Raw genomic sequence first — 25,244 nt, 5'->3', positions numbered from 1 at the left:
GAGGGACCAGCACCACCGCACCAGCTCTGGCCAGACTGTCGACAATGCCGTTGGGGAATTGAGCGAGGCAGTGGCTGCACCCTACGGGTCTGCCGGCGACATGACTCCGACAACCCCAATCCGGGCACCACGGCGGTCATGCCGGATGGTCAGGCCCCCTGACCGGTATAGTCCCTAACCTCCATCCACCCCGGGGTCAGTTCTCAAAGAAGGGGTGAATGTGATAGTACAGATTCTATCACCAATGTGTATATGTACATATGTACAGATGGTAGTGTAGGATGACTGTGATTGGCTGAGAGTGTAGCTACACCTACTGGCAGGTCTTAAAGGATTGCTCCTAGCCAGACCTGGTCATTCTGGACTGGTCGACCTACTTGAGATATGCTCCAGTCTTTTAGTTAATAAAAGCCTTGGTTTGGATCAACAAGTCTTTGGCTCTTTCGACACACTCTACAAACAGAAAATCTGGTTCTGCAGTCCTCGGGTTTGTGGGCCATTTTGGATTTGCTGCTACAATGGAAATGATTGCTACTTTGGTCCAGAATTTTCTATTCATTCTTGGTTCAGCTGTAAAAGCACAAACCTGGAGAAACTTAGCAGGTTAAATAGTGTCCTTTATATAGCAAAGGTAAAAATACATAACTAACATTTTTGGCTTGAGCCCTTCATCAAGGGATGGAAAAATGTCAGCAGGTGTAAGGGGTGGGGGGGGGTGAGGGGTAGTTGCAAATGCAGGAGGTAATAGGTGGAGAAGGGAGACAGGGTACAGCAGCAAGCAAGAGGAGGAGGGATGGCTTGGTGAATAGAGAGGGAAGGGGGAGGAGAGCAGGTCAACAGAAACCAGAAAAGTCTGTGTTAATGCCATCTGGCTGGAGAGTGCCCAGATATATAATCAGGTGTTCTTCCTCCAATTTACAAGTGGTTTTGGTGGGACAGTACACAAGGCCATGGATCTTGTATGAGAGTGGAACACAAAACTGATATAGTTGGCTACTGGGAGATCTCTGTTACTGGTGTGGACAGAGTGAAGGTGCACAGAGCGAAGTGATCTCCCAATCAGCGTCCAGTCTCCAATGTGGAGAAGGCCACAAAGGAGAACTGGATGCAGTAAATCAATCCTGTGTTACTTCACTTGTTAAGGAACCAACAAGTGAAAATGTTCTCCTGGATCTAGTGTTGTGCAATGAGATAGGTAGAGTAAATGATGTAATAGTCAGAGACCATCTGGGAAATAGCGATCATAGTATGATTGAATTTCTCATTCAGATGGAAGGGGAAATAGTTAGATCTAAAACTAATATATTATGCTTAAACAGGGGTGACTACCATAGGATGAGGGAGGAATTGGGCAGAGCGGACTGGGAGCACAGGCTAATTGATGAAACAGTTGAGCAACAGTCGAAGATTTTCAAAGAAATATTTTGTAATGCTCAACAAAAATATATTCCGGTCAGGAAAAAGGGCAGCAAGGGAGGGAAAAATCAACCGTGGTTAACAAAGGAAATAAAGGAGAGTATAAAATTGAAGGCATATGTGTACAAAGCTGCAAAGAGCAGTGGGAAACTGGAAGATTGGGAAAACTTTAAGAAACAACAAGGGGTTACAAAGCGGGTAATAAGAAATGGGAAAAAGGATTATGAAAGTAAATTGGCACAAAATATAAAAACGGAAAGCAAAAAATTTTATAAATATATAAAACGGAAGAGGGTGGCCAGAGTTAACATAGGACCCTTGGAGGATGAGAAAGGAAAACTGGTAGTAAAAAATGAGGAAATGGCCAAGGCATTAAACAAATATTTTGTGTCAGTCTTCATGGTGGAAGACACGTCCAGCATGCCCAAGTGCGGAGTTAAGGATGCGAATGTTGGGGAGGGCCTTGATGAAATAGTTGTTACAAAGGTAGTAGTGATGGAGAAACTAATGGGACTAGAGCCAGACAAATCACCTGATCCTGATTATATGCATCCAAGGGTTCTGAAGGAAATGGCAGAAGTTATAGTTGATGCATTGGTGGTCATATACCAAAATTCCTTGGATTCTGGGCAGGTCCCGGCAGACTGGAAGGCAGCAAATGTCACGCCACTTTTTAAGAAGGGATGTAGGCAGGAGACTGGAAATTATCGGCCAATTAGCTTGACGTCTGTAGTTGGAAAAATGCTTGAAGCTGTCATTAAAGATGAAATAGTGAAACTTTTGGAACGTAAGGGTTCAATCAGGCAGACACTGCATGGTTTTAGAAAGGGAAGATCTTGTTTGACAAACATGTTAGGATTCTTTGAGGATATAATGGGTGCAGTGGATAGAGGGGAACAGGTTGATGTTGTATATTTGGATTTCCAGAAAGCGTTTGATAAGGTGCCGCACAAGAGACTTATCAGTAAGTTACAGGAAAGTGGAGTCCGGGGAAGTCTATTGGCCTGGATTGAAAATTGGTTGTCTGACAGGAGGCATTGAGTCGGGATAAATGGGAGTTTTTCAAGTTGGCAGAGAGTGGTAAGTGGGGTGCCGCAGGGGTCAGTGTTAGGCCCACAACTGTTCATCATTTACATTGATGACTTGGAGGAGGGGACAAAATGTGGTGGAGCCAAGTTTGCGGATGACACCAAATTGAGTGGAAGAGCAAATTGTAATGAGGATGTGGAGAGTCTGCAGAGGGATATAGTTAAGCTGGATGAGTGGGCAAAGGTCTGGCAGATGGAGTACAATGTTAGTAAGTGTGAGGTTATCCCCTTTGGCAAGAAAAATAAAAGAGCTGAATATTATTTGAAGGGTGAAAAACTACAGCAGGCTGTTATGCAGAGGGACTTGGGAGTGCTTGTGCATGAATCGCAAAAAGTTAGGTTGCAGGTGCAGCAGGTTATTAAGAAGGCAAATGGAATGTTGGCCTTCATCACTAGAGGAATTGAATTCAGGAGTAGGGACATAATGTTGCAACTGTATAAGGTACTGGTGAGACCGCACCTGGAGTACTGTGTCCAGTTCTGGTCTCCATATTTGAGGAAGGATATACTGGCTTTGGAGACGGTCCAGAGGAGGTTTACTAGGTTGATCCCTGGGATGAAGGGGTTGACTTATGATGAAAGATTAAATCATCTAGGATTGTATTCACTCGAGTTCAGAAGAATGAGAGGAGATCTTATAGAAACATATAGGATTATCAAGGGTATGGATAGGATAGATGTAGGAAGGTTTTTTGAGCTGGCTGGGGAAACTAAAACGAGAGGACACAGTCTCAAGATTCTGGGGAGTAGATTTAGGACAGAGATGAGGAAAAATAGTTTTTCCCAGAGAGTAGTGAATATTTGGAATTCTCTAACCAGGGAAGTGGTTGAAGCTGCCTCATTAAACATATTTAAAATTTGGTTAGATAAAATTTTACATGATAGAGGCATTAGGGGATATGGGGAGAAGGCAGGTAGGTGGAGTTAGGTCATAAATTAGATCAGCCATGATCGTATTGAATGGTGGAGCAGGCTCGATGGGCCATTTTTGGCCTACTCCTGTTCCTACTTCCTATGTTCCTATGAAAGGAGACACCTCCTACAGCCTCAGAGGAAGGTGCTGGGGTGGGAGGTGTGTGATTGGTGGTGAGGGATGAGTGCATGAGGGAGTTTCAGAGGGAGTGGTCCCTGCTGAAGGCAGAGAGGGGAAGGTGTATCTGGGAGTGGGATTCTGTTCTAAGTGCCGAAAATTCCAGAGGACAATAATAGGATGCGGAGGCTGGTGACATGTTGGATGAGGATAAGGAGGCTTCTGTGTTTGTTGTGTCTGGGAGCAGGTTAGTGGGAAAAGGAGGAGATGTGGGTGAGGGCTGAATTGATGATGGTGGAGGGGAAGTCATGTTTGTGGAAGAAGGCAGATATTTCAGAGGATCTAAAGTGGAAGACCTCATCTTGGAAATAGATGCAGCAGAGATGGAGAAATTGAAAGAAGGGAATAGAATTCTTTCAAGGGATATGGTGTGAGGCCGTGTAGTCAAGTTAGTTGTGGGAGTTGGTGGGTTTGTAATATATGTTGGTGGAAAGATTTTCTCCCGAGATGAAGACGGAGAGATCCAGAAGTGGAAGAGTGTTGTCGGAGATGGACAAGGTGTGTTTGAGATTGGGGTAAAAGCTGGCCGCAAAGTGAATGAAGTTGAGGAGCTCATTGTGGGTACATGAGGCAGCCCTGATGTAATCATTAATATAGCGGAGGAAGAGTTGAGGGGCCTTGACTGTTTGGCTTTCAGCATGGATTGCTCTACAAAGCCCACAAACAGGCAGGCATAGATGGGACCCATGCGAGTATCCATGGCTACTCCTTTGATTTTGCAGAACTGAGATGAGTTAAAGGAGAAGTTGTGTAGTATGAGGACAAGTTCTTCCAGGAGGAGGAGGGTGGTGGTTAGGGTAATTGGTTGGGTCTCTGGTTCAGAAAGAAGCGAGGTGCTTTAAGACCTTTGTGGGTGATGGAGGTATTAACGGAACTGGACATCTGTCATGAAGATGAGGCAGTCCAGTTCAGGGAATCTGATGTCATTGAAGAGATGGAGGGCAGATGAGATATCGCGGATGTAGAGGGGGAGGAATTGGACAAGGGGAGAAAAGGTAAAGGTAAGATTAAACTAGTTCAGTGGGTCAAGAGCACGCAGAAACAATGGGTCTAACCGTATGATTTGGTTTGTGTATCTTGGGTAGAAGGTAGAAACAAGCAGTGTGGGGATGGGAGACAATGAGGTTGGTGACCATGGGAGAGATGACTAGAGAAGATGAGGTTGGAGATAGTGGCTTGATGAGCTGTGGTGGGGTCCTGTGGGAGGAGGTGTCTGAGAACTATTGACTGACCTCTGCAAGGTAGAGGTCATCGCACCAGACCACAACAGTGCCACCTTTGTCTGCGGGTTTGATGGTGAGGTTGGGATTGTTGCGGTGAGAGTGGAGAGCAGAGGGTTCAGAAGAAATAAGATATGAGTGGTGTAGTTATGGCCTCTGAGCACTCCATCTCAGAGAGGGGAAAGCCAGAGAGGATAGTGAAGAAAAAGCAGGGGTCAGAGTGGAATCAGTGTGATGGAGGGTGAGGGAAGTCAGAGGGTGGAGATGGAAGATGGGGGAGATCTGAGGAGGAGGGGGAGGGTTGGAAAAGTCAGGTGGGTGGTTGGAGAGGTCAAAAGTGATGTGGGGTAACCATAGAGAAGGAAGGGAGATGAGGTCTGAGGGTTGGGGAGAAGAGGGGAGATGGGGTGGTGTAGGGAGATAGGGAAGAATAAGGAGTAGTAAGAGGGATGAATAAGTGGGATCCAGCAGTCCAATCAGGACCACAGTAAGAGTCTTTGTTAGGAGCCTCTTTGTTAGGAGCCACATTATTGGAGTCAGCATTGGAAGTCACAGGTGGTGCCACACTTGTGCCCACACCTCCTCCCTCACCACAGTCCAGGGCCCCAAACAGGCCTTTCAAGTGAAGCAACACTTCACTTGTGTATCTGCATGATTGATTTACTGGGTGCCGATTGGGAGATCGCTTCACTGAACACATTCGCTCTGTCCACACCCATAACAGAGACCACCCTGTATCCAACCATTTCAATTCTGTGTCATGCTCCCATACTCACATGTCCATCAATGGCCTTGTGTACTATCCCACCAAGACCACACGTAAATTGGAGGAATAACCTGATTATCTGTTTGGGCACTCTTTTAAGCGAGATGGAATTAACATCAACTTTTCTGGTTTCTGCTAACCTGCTTTCCTCTCCCCCCTCCCCTTCTCACTCTCCTTCCCCTTCCCTCTCTATTCACCTAGCCATTGCTCAATCTCTTGCTTGCTGCTATCACCTCTCCCTTCTCCACCTATTACCTCCTGCATTTGCGACCATTCCTCCCTCCTCTTACTCTTTTATTCAGACACCTGCAGACATTATTTCCATACCTTGATGGAGGGCTCAAGCCCAAAATGTCGGTTATGTATTTTTACCTTTGCTATATAAAGGACACTGTTTGACTTGCTGAGTTTCTCCATCTTTGTGTGTTTTTACTTCAACCACAGTGTCTACAGATTTTTCACGATGGTTCAGCTGTAGTTTGTTTTCCAAAATAAATTAGACTGAAGGAAGGTGAAACACTCATTCCTCCAAATATGTACCCTTTATTTCTAATGTAAAAGAATTTTGTCAATATCTGCCTTTCAATGAAAGTATTTTGTCTCTTATTGAAAATAATGTTTGGTATTAAAAAAAGGAAGACAAAAAAGGTGTGAAGACAAATTTATTTATCCTGTGATTTAGCTTCCAAGTAATTTTGGATGGCAAAGTTGATTTATAAAGACGACACTGGTACAATATTTACAAAACCAGATTATATGAATTCTATTTTCACAGAATTATAATATGCTTTTAAAACTGCATTTAAGATTGCCCTGAGGGGACAGTTAGCTGGATTATCTCAAGGGGGAAAAAAACTTTGAGGGACGGCTACCTTCCTTTATTGATCAATTATATCTTCTGGTGAGTGAACCAAGAAATGGATATTGATGTCTTTGGGGAAAAAAAATCTGACTTGGGAATATGTTAAACTAAAACAGCTCTTTGAAAAGCAAAGATGAAAATATTCTCTTTCACTTAGTAGTTCTGTACAACCGTGGCCCAGAATTTGCTGGGGTAGGACATCTTGTGGCATACAACATTTGTTGACTTTTTCTAATTTATTGGCTCAAAAGAAAAGGTTTGCAGTGGATATTGCTGGAACAGTGATCACTGATGTCATTGGGGTAGCCAAGAATATTATGAATGACCAGTTAAATTTAAGAACAGAGAGAAAAAAAAAGGAATGACAAAAAGAATCAGAATACAATAGAACCAAATTAGATAAAGAAAGATTGAACTAAGACTACAAAGGGACTGAAAGGAAAAAAACAGGACATTTTTAAACCTTTTGGAAACATTATTACCTTTAGATATGATATGGAATTTTAGTTATTACCTTTCTGAAGTTTCAGTATAGAGCAACACAGCAAAACCTCTGCAAACCTTATCACAAACAAGGTCATGAGGTAATCTTTCTAAAGGATTCATTGGACAGTAGAAATGCAGCACTTCCTTGAAACTTTTTTGGAAATTGGTAATGTTCCAAATGTCTGAGAATTGCCCAGCTTTCTATGGAACTTAGTTGGTTACCTTACTATAAATTATTAAATCATTAATAATGCATGTACCTTTAACATTATTTTTTCAGCAAATTCTAGGTCACAAGGTTACTTTTCAAATGTGGTTATGGAGCAAAATTTCTGTTTAGAACTGAAAAGCATTCTTGCTGTTTGCTTAATTTGGGTTAGTGTCTCTCAATTTCCACCAAATGCTCTGAATTTCTATGAGAATTGCCAATGCAAGCTGCATGTTTATATATTAATGAAGTTATGTAAACATATTAATGTAAAGAATCAACTTTACTATTGAGATTAGAAGTTAATATTTTGCAGTTCTAGTCTTGTATACTTGCAGAGCAAAAATTTTACAATGTTGATCTGCAATTTCTATTCTTAAAAAAATGTTGTTCTATTACCCAGCAGTGGACGATATTATCCTCTGCTGTGACACATGAAAGCAAAGAGAAACCTAATAAATAGCGTGCAACCTCAGCAGAAAAAAATAAAAAGCAAAGTAATAATATCAAGTCCAGGATGAGCATATTGAAACTGATAGAAAAATGCAATAGGAAAGCATCCACATGGCAGAGCCAGAAATGTGCTCAAAGAAATAGTGTAATATTTGAAATTGATCACAGTAAATACACGAGAGCCTGTTTAAAGATATGATCCAACTAAAATTTAATTTGTGATGTGTCGTCCCAAAATATTATATTTGAATGGAACGATAATTTTCTTCTCATCATCAAAATAAAGGAATAATAGTTATTTATTTAAAGTGATATTTGTTAAGCAAGTGAGCATTGAATTTATATTATGTATTAGTAAAATTGCTGTAGGGGTTGGATCAGGGAAAGACACACTTACAGTTAACAATTTGATTTAGCAGATGCTGTGGCACCAACATTCAGAGCTGTAACAGCTTGTTTATTATTCATTTGAAATACTGAAACAATGGAATGTTAACTCAGCAAAACACCTGTTCAAATAAGATGCCACCTGCCAGATAACTTGGACTTCTGTCAGACTTTTGAGAAATGAAACTGAATCAGTGTTGTTCGTACAGTCATGTGATTAAAGACACTTGAAAAAAACCCAGCATTTTAGTATTCAACCAGAGTCATCTAAAAAGACAGAATTGAAGTGACTTCAGAGGAAAATGGTCACATCAGCTGCTTCTCTTTATCAGGAGAGAGCAGTGATGTTGTGGCCATTGTAATGCTCACTTCTGACTGACCCATGCCTGGGTAAAGAAAGAAAAATCATTCTTGCATCTGTAGCGAGACCATTTTGATAGTTACTTCATCTAACCCTTGCCTGGTTCTTTGAAAGTATTGCAGAAGCCACAATCTTTGTAACCCCTATGCAAGAAAGGGGGAAGTTGTGATGAATAATTCATATGAAGGAACATATCTCTAAAAGCAACTTGACAAGAATTCCTGAGTTTTGAGATGTCTGATGACTCTGTGCCTCATCTGCTCCATAATTACTTTTGAATATCAGTTTAAAGATTCTGAGTTTCAACACAAGAGTTGTAAGACTCAACTTTGAATTTGACTTTTTAGAATTGTGCCTAAGATGTATGGTTTGGGTAATCTACCCACGCACATATAGATTGGGTTAAGTTTAGAGTTAAGTAAAATGTTATTAATAAAAATGATTGTTTTAAGATACCATTGTCTTGGTGAATTTCTTTTGCTCCGATAGCACTGATCTTGTAAACCAGGGTGGCGTCCGTTCCTCGCTGGGGCCTCATTTCATTGAGGGCTGCTGGATAAAGTGACGACTCTGTCTTCCTTATGGTCGAGTTTTTTTATAATTTATATATTTTTCCACATTGAATATACATATTCTTAAACTTAAAATTGATTAATTACATTAATCAATATACAATGTGGTTATAAAAAAACTAAAAAAGAAAAATAATAGCACGTACCCTCCCCAAGAGAACTAAAAAGAAGGAAACAAAATAAAATGGGTTATAAGTGAGTGCTGTTCAACAAGCATAAAAGTGTGTGGGTGTATGTGTACTCTTGCTGTTGTGGGAACGTACCAAGACTGAGGCTTCCAAAGATTAATACCCATCTTTTGCATATAAAGGCTCCATATTTTTGAAATAAATTTCAATTTATTCTTCAAGCTATGTTAACTTCTCAAGTGGTATACAATTACGAATTTCAGCATTCCATACTCAAATCAATATCTAATTTCCACGTTATTGCAATACATTTTCTAGATATTGCTAAAGCAATTTTCTCAAATTCCAATTGATACATAGTTAACTTCAACTTTGGTTTAATTCCTATAACATTTCCTATCAAAAAACAACATTGGATCTTGAGGAAATTTTACTCCTGTCATTTGTTCTAAACAATTCCCAATATTTATCCAAAATGGTTTTACTTTTGGATATTTCCAGGTGGAGTATAAAATTGTTCCAATTTCTTGACCACATCCAAAACACAAATTTGATAATGTTGGTTTCAATTTATTTAATTTTTGTGGTGTAAAATATAATTGATGAAAGAAGTTGTACTGAACCAATCTATATCTCACATTTATCTTATTTGTCATACTATCTTTACATAGTTCTTTCCAATTCTGTTCATCTATCTGTCCATGTAAATCTTCTTCCCATCTTAATCTAGATTTATGAATTACTTCTTTCACTGATACTCTTTGTAATAGACCATACATTATAGATAAAATATTTTTAATATTAATCACTTATCAATCTGTCAATCTCATTAGATCCCATTATGTTTATATTTGGTTCTAATTCATTAATTAAAAAGTCCTTAATTTGATTATATGCACATCTAGTAATCTCCAAAATGCCCAATTTATTTTTCATTTCAAATGTCATAAAAAGTCCTCCTTCAAAACATTATTAAAAACTTTTAATCTGTTTACCACATCTGTAAATAAAAATTATCTGCTGTAAAAGGTATCAATCTATTCTGAAAGATAGGAGATGGTAGACAAAGTTAAATAATTTCATGTAAGTTACATTCTGAATGTAGAACATGACAATAATGGAACCTTTACCTTTTTCCTTTCCCTTTATTGCTGCTGCTCTATGACGTAGCAGTTAATAAATCAGAAAAATGTATCTTACAGTGAACCTCAAACTTGTGGTTTGCAACTGGGTAAGTCATGTATTAAAGTGTGATAATGTTGGAGGTTCATACCAAGGTCTTGGATTATGTATGAGAATCTTGTGAAAAATTAAGACATTTTAGAGTATTTGTACTTCACATGACCAGGTTTAATTGATTTTTTTTTAGTGAAATATTAGAGATGAGTACGAAGCTGAATATAATCTATATTCTTCTTTATTAATAGCAAAAAAATGCATGGATGAAGGCAAGTCACCAATAATTATAGATAATACAAATATCCAAGCATGGGAAATGAAGCCATATGCAGAAATGGTAAGGTGTATGTATACTCTAGAGCAAGGGTTCCCAAACTTTTTGTTCCTCTGTACTCCTTGGGCATTTTTATAGGTTCCTGTATACCCCTAAAAATTAAGGAAAACAAAAACATTGTGCAATCTGACTGCAGATTACAACACCATGTATTGTACATTAGTGGTTATTCTCTTAGACCTGATGTACCCCTGAAAAGTGCAAATGTACCACTGGGCGTACATGTACCCCAGGTTGGGAACCCCTGCTCCTAGAGATTAATTTGTAAGTAGTGACTAGCCACTTGCCAGCTATTAATTCAAATCTTGTAGAAAGAGAAAACAAATTTACATGACTTAATATTGCAGAGTTTATGAATATTCTTGTTGACTGTATTGTGTGCATCATTTGGATTAAATATATTTGATAATGTTTCAAGTTGGTGTTTCCATATTGTACTTGTGTGTAAGAAGTTCATAATTCTGAAATTCTTGTACAGAAAAATCTACAGAATTAAGCAGCCAAGAAACAAAACAACAAACTGCTAGATGAACTCCATATCTGTGGGGGTGGGGGGGGGGGGTGGTTAAAAGGAATTGTCAGTGTTTTGGGTTGAGGTTCTCCATCAGGATTGAGAGTGGAGAGGCAAGATGTAAAAAGATAGTGAGGGGTGAGACAGGGCACAAGATGGAGGGAGGGGAAAGTAAATGAAGGTGAAGACAGATGTTGATTGCATCTCCAATCAACTAGGAAATGCTTATTCCTGATATTTGCTTCTACCATCCACAGGCTGTGAAGCGACATTACAGAATGAGTTTTCGTGAACCAGAAACTTGGTGGAAGTTTAATGTTGTGGAGCTGGAAAAGTAAGAAACAAATTTAATTTTAAACTCTTTTAATTGCTTGTTTGTATTGAACACAATAGAAATGTGTTTATAAAGCCTGCATCTTTTGTGTTTCTCTAAAGACTAAAATAAAAAAGGAGGGGGGAATTATGTATACGAAGGGGGTAAAAGCTGTGGAGGGCCAACAGGGTGTTGGACAAAAGATAGAAGTGGAGTGACAGGAAAAGGAGAGGTCATTTTGGGGAGTGGGGTGGAGGTGATGGGATGAATTGGAGAGAAAAGTAACAACAGCAGTGGGTGGAGAAGACAGTTTATTAAATTTGAAATTTACACACACAGCTGGGTAACAGGTTCTTTCACCCACAAGCCTGTGTGCCCAATTACACACAATTGGTCTACAATCTCAGTACACTTTGAATAGTGGGAGGAAACCAGAGGCCCCAGGGAAAACCCATGCAGATACAGGGAGAACGTACAAACTCCTTACAGACAGTACAGGATTCAATACCCAGTCCCGATTGCTGGCACTGTAACAGCATTACGCGAACCACTACGCTAGCCATGCTGCCAATGGAAACTGAACCCAATAGAGGCAGGAGTTGTCCAAAATTTAGAAAAATTAATGGCTATGCTGTTGGGTTTAAGGCTGTCCAGGAGGAATATGATGTGCTGTTCAAGTTTATGTTTGGGTTCACCCTGAAAATGGTTGAGGCCCTTGACATGATGGGAAGATTGGGGAGAATTAAAATAGGTTGGCTACAGGAAGGTGAAACCTAGAGTCACAGAATGGTTTTGTAGGATGATGCTAGGTTTGCATTGAAAACTATCAACTGAAGGAAATCTGACTCTAAATGACAAATATTGGGTGGACGAGCTTTCTTCCTGAAAACTGGGCATATTGCACACTAGATAAAGGTGCATTTTTAAGCATTATTCCTCATCATAACCATCCTCTCCTTCCCTATCTCCTGCAAATTAAGATTCTGCAAAGTATAACTTCCTTCTGACACAATGTTTGTGTTTACTTCAATGTCTTTTCATCATATCATATTAGTGCTATCTTTTCTAGGGTCAAGGGAGGCATGGTGCCTGTTGTCAAAGGTCGCCCCGTCAAAGTTTCATGAGGGGAAAGTCCTGTTTTCTTCTGATTTTGCAGAGTGTACAATTCTAAGGGCAATGCTTTTGCCGTTAAAGGCTGTGGACAAACTTCCCAAAGCAGCTTTTATTTCCCCGTTTATTCTTTCCATCATCCCTAAGGATTGGGGCTAGTAGGGAATATGCAATTTCTACTGGCACCCCAAGGCTTCCTTCAGGCCCTGCGCTAATTTATTTGAAAAATGAGTTCCCCTATTGCTATTTAACCCTGTGGGAATTCCAAATTTGGGTCTAATTTATTAGATAAGGAATAAAGAAGATTAACAGAGCAAGAATCGATACATGGAATTACTAAGCTGTAACGGGTTTTAGCTGTTTTAAAAGTGATAGGATGGGAAGTAAAAGATGGGGAGAAGAGTAGCATTACTGGTCAGGGATAGTATCACAGCTATAAAATGAGAGGATCCTGTGTCCACTGAATAAGAATCAGGATTTATTGTTATGAACAAGTCATGAAATTTTGTGCTTTGCGGAAGTGTCATAGTGTAAGCATTCATATTATAGCCATCTTACGATATTTATTTTTAAAAAAAAAAAATAATAAATATAATAGTGCGCAAAAAAGTAAAACAGTGCCTTGGGTTCATTGCTTATTCAGGAATCTCATGGCAGTGAGGAAGAAACTGTCCTTGTGTCTCTGAGTGCTCGTCTTTAGGCTCCTGTACCTTTTCCCCATGGCCTGGGTGCTGGGGGCTTTTAAGGATAGAGGGTGCTTTTTTCAAGACACTGCCTCATTTAGTTGTCGTCAATGGAGTGATGTCACAGGCTGAGTTAACAACCCTCTAGAGTTTATTCTTGTCCTGATAGTTGGCACCTCCATACCAGACAGTGATGCAACCAGCCAGAATTCTCTCCACGGTACACCTGTAAAAGTTTACAAGAGTCTTCAGTGATATACCGAACCTCCTCAGACACCACAAAATGTATAGCCGCTAGCCTTCCATCAACATGGAGCCTCCAGGACAGAACCTCAAAGATGTTGACACCCAGGAATTTGAAGTTCTTGACCTTGTCCACAACTGAGCCCTCTAAGAAATGGGTCATGTTCCCCTGACTTCCTCCTGAAGTCAACAATCATCACCTTGATTTTACTAACATTGAGCACGTTTGTAGTCAACACCATTGAACGAGCTGATCTCTCTCTCTTCTGTATGCTTCTTCATTGTTGTTTGATTCTGTCAACAACTGTGGTTCATAAAATTGTTGAGCAGATTCTGTGGACTCGTATCAGAATTTATTGTCACGAACAAGTCATGAAATTCAGTATTTTGCGGTAATATCATAGTGCAGACATTCATATTATTATCGTGTCCTCCGACCTCATCCCCTATCCCTACATCCCCTATCCCTACATCCCCTATCCCTACATCCCCTATCCCTACATCCCCTATCCCTACATCCCCTATTCCCATATGCCAACCATTTCTCTGATTTATCCAATTTCTCACCCTCCTTTCTTATCAGGTTTCATAATCTGAAGTCCCTTGGTTCTCTTAACTTATTATCTTTAATGCTACCTCTGACCTTCCCCCACCTGACTTTGAATTTTGATCAACTCCTCCTACCTGGATCCACCTATTGTTTGCCTGCTCTTGTCCCACTCCACTGCCTTGTGTTTTTATGCTGTTATCTCTCCTCTACTATCAGTCCAAATGAAGGACCTCAACTCGAGCATTAATTGTCCATTCCCCTCGACAGGTGCTCCCTGAACCACAGAGTTTCATCAGTAATTTTTTTCCCCCCCACTATATTCCACCATCTGCAGTCTTTTGTGTGACTTTCTTTAATGTTCCCTTTAGTTATGTGAAATTTTTTGCTTGGTCCTTGAGTGGGATAAAAGTAGTTAGATAGAAACAATTACTCCAACAATTGGAGAGCTGCCAGTCCAAACAATCTTGCATTCATAAGAATGTAGTTGGTCACATCCTTCTTTCAGAACTGATTACCTCATAGTACAGGGGATTAAAGTCAGGTAAAGAAAATTACAAGTATATCAAATTGTAATTTGATTTTGGTGTGATATTTGTTTGGAATAATTTAAATACAAACCTAAATGCTGCTTGATGTTACTTTCTAGATGTACATTGATACATTTTATTTTCATTCAGGAGGAACAGACATCGAGTTCCACGAGAAAAGATCATTCAAATGATGGCACGTTTTGAACATCCCATGACTTCAGATATCGTGTTGCGTTCGGTGGAGCCTTCGTACAGTAATAAAGTTATGCTAAATCTATTTCCACGTTCAAGCCAGAGGAGGGAAGGACCACTTAGTTCAAGTTCCCTCAGTGGTTTGACTAATAGATGACATTAGTGATACTCATGAACTGTTAGCATTTCTGTGCAACAATATAACAGATGACTTCTTCCGATAATGTGTACTTCTGGGAGACCAAAGTCTTAACAACTTATAATAACAACTATTTTAGAATATTGGAGTATGCTGATTACACTGGAAAAAGTAGTAAGCTGACTTTTGGAAGATTTATATCTTGCGATACTCCATTTATTTTCTATGGCTGAGCACCTTGCCGAAAGGCATAGATACAGGGTTTAGAAAGAAAAATATTTTATCCTGTTGAAATTTGTTTTGTGCACAGTTTATAGTTTTTTACATGAATTTTTGACATGAATATAACATGAATTGCAATTCACCTTAACAGCTACTTTTAATAGCAAGATTAGAAATCAGGAATATGGATAATGCATCCAGCTTGTTAATTTTAGTTGGCTTGTTGTAGGATTGCACTATAAGTAATACAGGCTGAATACCCCTTATCCGAAGATTCGAAACCAAAATGGCCCAAAAACCAAAAAATATATTTAGCACCGACATGATGTCACAAGTGGAACAATATTCAACATCTCACTTGCACATCTGGGTCTCTGACGCTCTGTGGGCACCATTTTGGTAAAAACAGAGCTCTGTGGTATAAAAGCAACAAAATCTTTGCTTCTGGCTGGGAAGTTGCCAAATGGAGCTGGGTCCAAGTCTTCAACATCAGCTGTAGGCTGAGTCGGTGACTGCATTCTCAACATAAGATGTGGTGTTGTTCACATCAAAGAACTCTGGCAGGAGCGGGGAGCATAGTCAGGGACTGGCAACAACGTTGGGGAGGTAACAGGGCCGGTGGCAACAGTGGAGAGGTGGTTTGGAATTGGTGGTGGGGAGCTGGTCGAGGACTGGCAGTGGCAGTGGAGAGGTGTCGGGGACTGGTGGGGTGGGGAGGTAGTCAGGTAGTAAGCAGAGATCAATTTTTTTGGGTAAGTACTAAACATTATTTCATGTGAATTTTTCACTTGTGGCATCATGTTGGTGCTCAAAAAGTCTGTTACTGTTTGTTGTTGCTGTTTAACTGTTGATACAGGTTTCTGCTGATCCTACTGCGCTGCTTAGTTCCATTGTTCCAAAATCCAAATATCTTCCAGTCCAAGCATTTGGATAAGGAGTATTCAACCTGCATTAGCTATGGTTTGCTATAATTGTACAGAACAAATGATATGCTGGACAAGTAACTGGATAATTCAATTACTCTTATTTCTGACAGCAGACAGCAAGTTCACTTCATCTCTTGTTCAAATCAGAATTTTTTGTCATTTTTTTTAAACTAAATAGATGAAAATAATTTCCTTTATTGGTGGGTTATCTCAGACGCCCTAGATTTGTCTGAAACAATTGTAAATTGGATACTGCAGCAAGATGCAAAAATCCAGCAGTTATTCATAATGATTTTGAACATTTTCAATGAGAGCTACAAACTTGAACATTTGGGTATACTTCTAATCTTCATCAATATTCTCAACCCTTTTTGGCTGTGGCCCCTTGCACCTCTGCTCAAAGTTTATTGGCTTGCATCTCTGTGAAGCAAAGTTTAGTTTGTTTCAACTGTACTTCTCACCAAACGATTGCATAAAAAACATGATCCATGGCACCCTCCCTTAAATATGCTGTGGCCCCTGTTGAGAATGGCTGCTCTATACCATTGCTTTGACCATCAAATAATTGGTTAGACTATTGGTGTAATATGGTACTTCAAATGTAGTTGGATATCTTGCAATGGAAGCCTTGTCCTATAATCTGGGAGATAAATGATTTAAGTTTTATGTTGTATCATTGATAAAGGTTTCCATTAAAAACTTGCATGGTTAGTAATATTTAAAAAGTAGTAGTTGAACAGTGGTGGCAATGGGTTAAGCTTTTTTGGCCTACTTACAGGATGTGTCATACAGAAAAATGTTGTCTTATCACCAAGTTTGACTTGTAACTGAATTGTATTATAAAAATGATCTTTTAATGGATTAATGTTAAAATGTGATGTTGAAAGTTCCAAACCAGCTTGAATCTCTGAACATAAATACATCAGATAGGAACAAACCGTTTGACCCCTTTCCTCTGTGTTTCTTTATTGTTTGATACGCGTAATATCCACAAATTGTCAATTCTGTATTGTTCATTCATCGTTCCCTTGAGTTGAGATTTGAAGATTTAACCCCCTCGAGACACATTTGCCCTGACTAAAGAAGGGTGCAATAGTGTCTGAAAAATATTAATTTTTAATTAATGTATTAATCAGCTGTTATCTTCAGAGCTGTCAGAATGTGTTTTCAGTACAATTCCATGATGAATCATCTTGGCTACCAATTCACCAAAGCACTGAATCAACTAGTACTGTGAAATGCATTATCTCCTCTGATAATTCATGATTTTACTGTTTGAAAACAGTAAAATCTACAGTCTTCAGATGTTTTGGAAATACACAAAAATAATCAAATGGGTCTGCTATTTATTGAGATTATGTCAGTCTTATAATTTTTAAATACCTGCCTTTTTTATTTCTACTACCTTTCAATTAAAAAAAAAATCATTCTGCTTTCAAGATTAATTTGTCATTTTTTTTGGAGGGGGGGTTCCCAATTTTATCAGCCTCCTGGATGGCAAGGAATTTACTCTTTTCAAAACATTAGTTCTAAATTTTCTGATTCTAATTAATGATCCCAATGCAAGTTTTTGACTCCGAAATATTGCTTCCCCTGATGCATTGCTGCCTGAATTCCTTCCACACTGTATTTTGCTCCAGATTACAGGCTCTTGTGTCTCCATTTTCCTGTAATATTTTTAAATGAATCTGCATTTCTAAATTTCTTGGAATACAATACTAGTTTATTTAATGTTCCTTCTAATTTAACGCTTAACGCTTAGAATCTGGGGTATAATTTTGAAAAATCCATGTGCTCTTTCTCTGGGGATAATAAATACATTCTTCTTTAGGCTGTTGCAGTTGTCCACTGGTGCCCTCCACCATCTCCTTTCACGTGGATGTAAAAGATTCAGTTTGAAACTTGCTTGACAACCTGCTCTTTTTTTCTTCAACATTATAAACATTTATAAAAGATTTAACCTATAACGTATTTTGTTGTTGTATATGGCACCTTACTCTATAAATTAGCTATCATATTGCCCCATTTCACACCTGTGACTACATTTCAAAGAAGCATATTTTCTTTTTGGGATACACAGAGTTGTGAAAGATGCCGAACAAATGTGTATTTATTTTTCCTTTAAAGATTTTAGGTTTTTTTTCCAGTAAAATTTGTGACCTACATTGCAAATACTCCAGCAAAAATGTATAAAGGAAAACAAGAGGTCTGTAATTGAAATGTAATACCTCTTCATCTAATCCAAAAGTAGCACCATAGCAAAAAAAATCAAACTGGTATTTTCTGAGCTAAATGTCCTTGATTGTATTTGAAAATCAACTTTTTAAGAGCACTTATTTCCACAACTGTACAATTGAAAGAATGAAATGTGCATAATTGTAATTTTTTAATCAGCTTGCATCCAAAAGATGTTTAAAATGTAATAGTTAAATAACTTAATAAAGTTCGGTTTTGGATTTATAATGTTTTTTAATGTGAGCAATTCCTTTTGGGAGCTGACATTGAAATGTCATTGGAAACGTTGATCGATAAGTTTCAGGGTGCCAGATGGGATTATACAATTAGATATTCTAATGGCTGTTAGGAAATTAATACTGTAATAGCTATGTTGAAGTCATGTCTTATATTTATTGAAGTTTTCTACAAGTAAATAATTGCAATTAACATACCTTTAAATTTGGAGGTATTTATTGTGAAGAATTTTAGATTATTAGAATTCAGATGTATTTATAGAGAAACCCGTGTTATAAATGTGCTAAAATTCATCTTTGTACAGGGATTTGTTTCAAGTTTATATTAAATCTCTAAGGCAGGGGTGTCAAACTCAAATTCACAGAGGGCCAAAATTAAAAACTTGGACTAAGTCGTGGGCCAAACTAAATATTTATTGAAAATTTTCAACAACTTCTGCATGTTTTCTCTTCTTTCAACATATGTAATGTTAAACTTTTTCTTATTAAAATAAATGTTTAATAATAGTTTTGGTTAAACTCTTTCCAGAAGAAGCATTAACAAATGAGAAATAAAATATTCAATAAATAATATTTCTCTATAGCCTTTAAGCTCCTTTTAAATGTATTTTTTTCACAAGCCAACAAGTCAAAAAAATAACAACTTGCTTCAATGAAAATCCAATCTTTCAACTATGAACCGTCCAAAGTGAACCAAAGAAAATATTAATCCAAGCTTAGCTTGCTACACTGTGATTTACTCTGATGCACCTGGGTCTAAACCAGATACTTGGCATCTCTTCTTAGATGCAAGTTCATCAAACTCTGGGGTCAGAGTTTGCCTCCCACCTGTGTTGAAAGGTCCTGTTTTCTGTCTTTCGTTTGGCCATTTTTCGTAAGGGGTTTATTACGTGTGAGTTGGGCGACAGGTCGCAGATGCTAATGAAAGTAAAGAGAGAAGGTGGGGGCGATTAGCGGGCTGAGGGGCCGGCGCCAACGCGTTTGCAAAGCATTCTGGGATTTGTAGTATTAGCTGTGCATGCGCTATACCTGCGCGGCAGCCAGCGGGCCAGCTTTAATACATATTTGATATGATCTTGCGGGCCAAATATAATTATATCACAGGCCAAATTTGGCCCGTGGGCCTGAGTTTGACGTGTGCTCTAAGGGATAGTCAGTTAAAATTATAATGGAGCATTTTGTCATATCCTTATAACTATCCTGGTTACTGGGATTTTCCATTTTATACAAGAATACTTAAAATTGTGGTTTTAAATTTATATTAGAATTGAACAGCCCAAGATTGAAGGTTTACAGTTGTAGTAATTTTATGCATAAAAGCAAGTTTTTTCCTTGACGATATAAGAAATTTAACCTTTTTATTAATCAACAGTCATCTTGTTATATGGTGTGTATTGTCCATGATTGTAACTTCATTTTTCTATTTTTGTTTACATTACATTCTAATATTTACTGGGCTTTAATTTTGATTCTTCCCCTTATCTGCCCCACTTGATGGATGAGGGGAATGCAAAGAAGTTAAAATCTTAATGAAGGTCCTGCTTGCAAAATGGTGATTAGGACCCTAAATTCAGCTACTTATGAAAGTATATTCAAAAGTAATTATTTAATTAGCACCACATTCCAGGTGGAGGTCCACTTGATGGATTACCATGCCAGAAGAGACCAAGTAACTTTTAAAAAAACTTGATTGCTTTCTGAACTTATTTCTGTAAGGAAGAGCAGGCTAGATATTCTTGGTTTCTTGAACTCTCCGGCATCTTAATTCTTACACTTTGTAGGAACAATAGAGGGTTATGAGTGTGAGGTAAGTAAAAATTAGATTGTTGTGGAGAATGTTTACATGGGTCGGCACAACATTGTGGACTGAAAGGCCTGTAATGTCCTATTAGTAGACTTTTGAAGACCAGAAAGAGATAATTATCCACACTCTCAGTAGACACATGTCCAGACTTGGCTTGCCTGATTATGAAATGCATACATTTTCATGGCAGTAGATTGTCATTCACTCTGAGTGCTCCCTATCTGATCATGTAAAATTTACATTGCCGTCATCAGTTAGTAATAAAAAAAATTATATTACAAATGTTTTTAATATGAACATGACATTTTGGACATGAATATTTTCATTGTACTTCAGATTTATTGTCAGGGTACATATATAACATCACATACAACCCTGAGATTCTTTTCCTGTATGTGAGGCAGAATTAACATTTAAATTTACAAAATTAACATTTAAATTTATTTACAAAAAATAACTACACAATGTGCACACGTATGTAATGAATGTTTTTAAACACTGACTTTGTATGTAGATTTCTGACATTTCTGCAAGCTGGAGTCTATTCTGAGATAGAGGATCAGAGTTCAGAGTACATACATGACATCACATACTATCCTGAGATTCCTTATCCTGTGGGCCAGGCAGAATTTCTACCTATCAGTAGTACTCAAGAAAAGATACATATACAAAAGAGAAAAATGTAAACAAACTGAGCTATAGAGAAAAAAATATTCAGTCATCAGTCATGTGCAAAGTCAGTTTGTTGTTTTGGAATCTGATAGCAACTATTCCTGAACCTGGTGGTACGAGTCTTGTGGCACCTATACGTTCGTCATGACGGCAGCAGCGAGAACAGAGTATATCCTTCTTGGTGATGGCTGCTGATCTCTGACAGCAATGTTCCATGTAGATTTTCTCAAGGGGGAAGAGTTTTGCCCACATTGCACTCAGCTGTGTCCACTGCCTTTTTCAGGCTTTCCACATACCAGATTGTAATGCAGCCGGTCAGCACACTTTACCAACCTGTAGAAGTTTGTCAAGGTTTCTGATGTCATACAAAACCCCTATAAACACCTGAGGAAGTAGAGGTACTGATGTGATTTCTTCACCGTGACATATCACCCCATTTTATACAATCCACTACCATGGTATTGTCAGCAAATTTGTCAATGGTGCTGTACCAGGCCACAGTGATAGGTATAAAGGAACGAGAGCAGGGGAGATTGTGAAGATATTCTTATCAATCTTCACTGATTCAGCTCTGGAAGTGAGGAAATCCAGGATCCAATTACACAGTGGAGTTTTGAGCCCCAGGTCTTGGAGTTTGCTGATCAGTTTTGAGGGGATGATGCTGTTGAATGCTGAAGGTTGATAAAGCATCCTGAAGTATGTGCCTATGCTGTCCAGGGCTTTGTGTAGCCCAATGAGATGACGTCTGCCTGCTATAGATGTGTTGTTGCAGTAGGCAAGTGGGAAGTGATCCAAACTACTGCTCAGACAGGAGCTAATGGGCTTCAACACGAGTGGCTATCCACACTTTTAAAAAGCAATGGTTCCATTATTGTCATGTAATACTACATTTAGAATGTAACATGCATGAAATTCATTAAACTTTGTCCAGCGCCTTCACAGAAACTTACAGAGGTGGTCTGCCCTCCAAATACTGACCAGTCCTGATCCTGCTCAGCTTCTGAGATCAGATAATCTCAGGCATATTCAGCTGAAGGTAAGGACTGATTAACAGAGGAATTTAAGCAGATATAGAAATATGCACGTACACACAAAGGGCTTGTTTAATAGGGGGTGGGAAAGGAGGTGCGAGTACGGGATAGGAGAAAGTCGGAGTCAGTCAAGAGTCAGGCAAATAGGGAAAAGTGCCAAACCAATCCAAGAAGGATAAATGTAAGACAAATGTAAGGGGAGGTGAATTGAAAAATGTATAAAAACAAAGAAGCTTCCCGCCCTCGGGGTACTTTCCCCAGGGAGGGGGAGAGTACCCAACCTTGCAATGTTGTACATGTAAACCAATGTTCTTTGTTCTCCACTTTTGTCTCGAGCTTATTTTGGGAACACAAAGGCACTTCTTACAATGGGCAGCAAATATAGATATATATTAAGCGACGTTTCGGCCTTGAATTCTTCCTCATGCCATGAGCCAAAGAAATAAAGCAGGCGCTGAGCTTCTGCAGCACTTCCGCGTCCACACGCTCGCTGCCTTCGCTTCCTCCGCCACGTGACGTGGCATTGTTGTTGTTGTTGTTGAAGGAAGGCCGCGAGTCACGGGAATGCTGGGCTCGTCATCGGTTACGTCACGCACTGCGGAAAGGTGTTGCGAAACGAGCCGCTCGCGATTTCCCACGGCGATGTCGGCGGAGAGTTTGGCGCGTTCGCTCCAGAACCTGAGCCTGATGCAACCCGGCGTGAAACCGCGCCAACGCCGCTCTGGGAAGAGAAAACGACTTTACCTACTGAGAGGACTTCCTGGATCAGGCAAATCCACTCTCGCCAGGTTTGTCCCATCGTGTCAAGATGATGGGAACGGTCAAATACAGAGTTAATCAGTCAAGTCGGCAGCCGCTGAGATCGCCGGCAATACACGGAAGTGCAACATCCGAAGTCAGTCGAGGGGAAGTAAAAGATGTAAACAACGCAGGCTAGCGCCTGGATTAAAAACGAGGGGGAGGAGGAGAGGCTGGACAGAGGGGGAGAGGAGGGGAGGGGGAGAGGGTGGACAGAGGGGGAAAGGAGGGGAGGGGGAGAGGGTGGACAGAGGGGGAGAGGAGGGGAGAGGGAGAGGGTGGACAGAGGGGGAGAGGAGGGGAGGGGGAGAGGGTGGACAGAGGGGGAGAGGAGGGGAGGGGGAGAGGGTGGACAGAGGGGGAGAGGAGGGGAGGGGGAGAGGGTGGACAGAGGGGGAGAGGGTGGACAGAGGGGGAGAGGGTGGACAGAGGGGGAGAGGAGGGGAGGGGGAGAGGGTGGACAGAGGGGGAGAGGAGGGGAGGGGGAGAGGGTGGACAGAGGGGGAGAGGAGGGGAGGGGGAGAGGGTGGACAGAGGGGGAGAGGAGGGGAGGGGGAGAGGGTGGACAGAGGGGAGGGGAGAGGAGGGGAGGGGGAGAGGGTGGACAGAGGAGGAGGGGAGGGGGAGAGGAGGGGAGGGGGAGAGGAGGGGAGGGGGAGAGGAGGGGAGGGGGAGAGGAGGGGAGGGGGAGAGGAGGGGAGGGGGAGAGGAGGGGAGGGGAGAGGAGGGGAGGGGGAGAGGAGGGGAGGGGGAGAGGAGGGGAGGGGGAGAGGAGGGGAGGGGGAGAGGAGGGGAGGGGGAGAGGAGGGGAGGGGGAGAGGAGGGGAGGGGGAGAGGAGGGGAGGGGGAGAGGAGGGGAGGGGGAGAGGAGGGGAGGGGGAGAGGAGGGGAGGGGGAGAGGAGGGGAGGGGGAGAGGAGGGGAGGGGGAGAGGAGGGGAGGGGGAGAGGAGGGGAGGGGGAGAGGAGGGGAGGGGGAGAGGAGGGGAGGGGGAGAGGAGGGGAGGGGGAGAGGAGGGGAGGGGGAGAGGAGGGGAGGGGGAGAGGAGGGGAGGGGGAGAGGAGGGGAGGGGGAGAGGAGGGGAGGGGGGAGAGGAGGGGAGGGGGAGAGGAGGGGAGGGGGAGAGGAGGGGAGGGGGAGAGGAGGGGAGGGGGAGAGGAGGGGAGGGGGAGAGGAGGGGAGGGGGAGAGGAGGGGAGGGGGAGAGGAGGGGAGGGGGAGAGGAGGGGAGGGGGAGAGGAGGGGAGGGGGAGAGGAGGGGAGGGGGAGAGGAGGGGAGGGGGAGAGGAGGGGAGGGGGAGAGGAGGGGAGGGGGAGAGGAGGGGAGGGGGAGAGGAGGGGAGGGGGAGAGGAGGGGAGGGGGAGAGGGTGGACAGAGGGGGAGTGGGTGGACAGAGGGGGAGGGGAGAGGGTGGACAGAGGGAAAGGAGGAGAGGGTGGACAGAGGGGGGAGGAGAGAGTGAATGGAGGGAAGGGAGGAGGAGAGGGTGGACAGCAGGTGGGGAGGAGGAGAGGGTGGACTGAGGGAGGGGAGGAGGAGAGGGTGGACGGAGGGAGGGGAAGAGGAGAGGGTGGAGGGAGGGGAGGAGGAGGAGAGGGTGGACGGAGGGGGAGTAAAGGGTGGACGGAGGGAGGGAAGGAGGAGAGGGTGGACGGAGGGGGTGTAAAGGGTGGACGGAGGGAGGGAAGGAGGAGAGGGTGGATGGAGGGAGGGGAGGATGAGAGGGTGGACAGAGCGGAGGGGGAGAGGGTGTACGGAGGGAAGGGAGGAGAGGGTGGGAAGGAGAGGGTGGACGGAGGGAGGGGAGGAGGAGAGGGTTGTGCCCGTAGACCAAGGGTGAAGATTATGAGTAATTATAAAATAAGTATGATGTGTTGGATACCAAGTCATTGAACATAGTCTTTCAGTCACTGGAGGACATTTTGCTCTCTTTGATAGTCTCAGAGAGGTAGACTCCACTTGGGTACTTTGTGACTTCTCCGTACTCTTTGCTTTTAGAGGTAATAGCTCATTTAATGGTGTGGACTATGAAGTTTGTCTTTGACGACCCCCATTTGAGTGTAGCTTAGGTTTGAAGGATTGAGCAGGATGTGTAAGGCTGTGTGGCTGAGTCATAGGGCTGCTCTGAGGAGTCAGAGAGGTGCTCTGTTGAATTGTGGAACTGCTTGGCTGAGAGCATCTTGGTTAAGACGGAGTTTTATTTCATGGAATTTCATCTGGGACCTCATCAGGATTGTGAGCTGTGGGTGTGGCCATAGGATCATCCACCACTCTTAGTTGGACTATATATTGTTTCTAGATCTTAGTTATCTGTGACAATACTGTTCCTAATCCTACTGGCGACATGACCACCACCAGAGTAACTTCTTTGTTTAGGTCATAGTGGACAAAAATGTTGCTTGATGTTAGTATTTCTTTCAAGTAGTCCACAACGTTAACTAGTCTCATTATTCCAATACTGTTTCTGGTCTTTTTTTTAAACAGTTGGTTTAGTGGGCTG

The 25,244-nt window shown here is 41.4% G+C and overlaps 2 protein-coding genes across 10 annotated transcripts in view; both read left to right on the top strand.

The window, feature by feature from the left end:
• LOC138739475 (NEDD4-binding protein 2-like 2) overlaps nt 1-19,013 on the top strand; it is a 53,756-nt gene extending 34,743 nt beyond the window's left edge. For all 3 annotated transcript variants that reach the window (XM_069891613.1, XM_069891616.1, XM_069891615.1), the window contains exons 4-6: nt 10,465-10,553; nt 11,319-11,395; nt 14,638-19,013. In XM_069891613.1, coding sequence (XP_069747714.1) covers nt 10,465-10,553; nt 11,319-11,395; nt 14,638-14,839 — 368 coding nt within the window. In that variant the 3' untranslated portion in view covers nt 14,840-19,013. The remainder of the gene's footprint in view (nt 1-10,464; nt 10,554-11,318; nt 11,396-14,637) is intronic.
• A 3,508-nt stretch (nt 19,014-22,521) lies between these two features.
• LOC138739474 (NEDD4-binding protein 2-like 1) overlaps nt 22,522-25,244 on the top strand; it is a 111,542-nt gene continuing 108,819 nt past the window's right edge. For 4 of the 7 annotated variants that reach the window (XM_069891609.1, XM_069891611.1, XM_069891612.1 and 1 more), the window contains exon 1: nt 22,523-22,735. In XM_069891609.1, coding sequence (XP_069747710.1) covers nt 22,590-22,735 — 146 coding nt within the window. In that variant the 5' untranslated portion in view covers nt 22,523-22,589. Of the gene's footprint in view, nt 22,736-25,244 lie in introns of all 7 variants that reach the window. The other 3 variants (XM_069891607.1, XM_069891608.1, XM_069891606.1) reach the window with 2 other exon arrangements.

This window comes from Narcine bancroftii, chromosome 7 (genome assembly GCF_036971445.1).
Source record: "Narcine bancroftii isolate sNarBan1 chromosome 7, sNarBan1.hap1, whole genome shotgun sequence".
Taxonomy (NCBI): Eukaryota; Metazoa; Chordata; class Chondrichthyes; order Torpediniformes; family Narcinidae; genus Narcine; species Narcine bancroftii.
The sequence above is the reverse complement of the archived record's forward strand: the minus strand, read 5'-3'. Positions and strand labels throughout refer to the sequence as shown.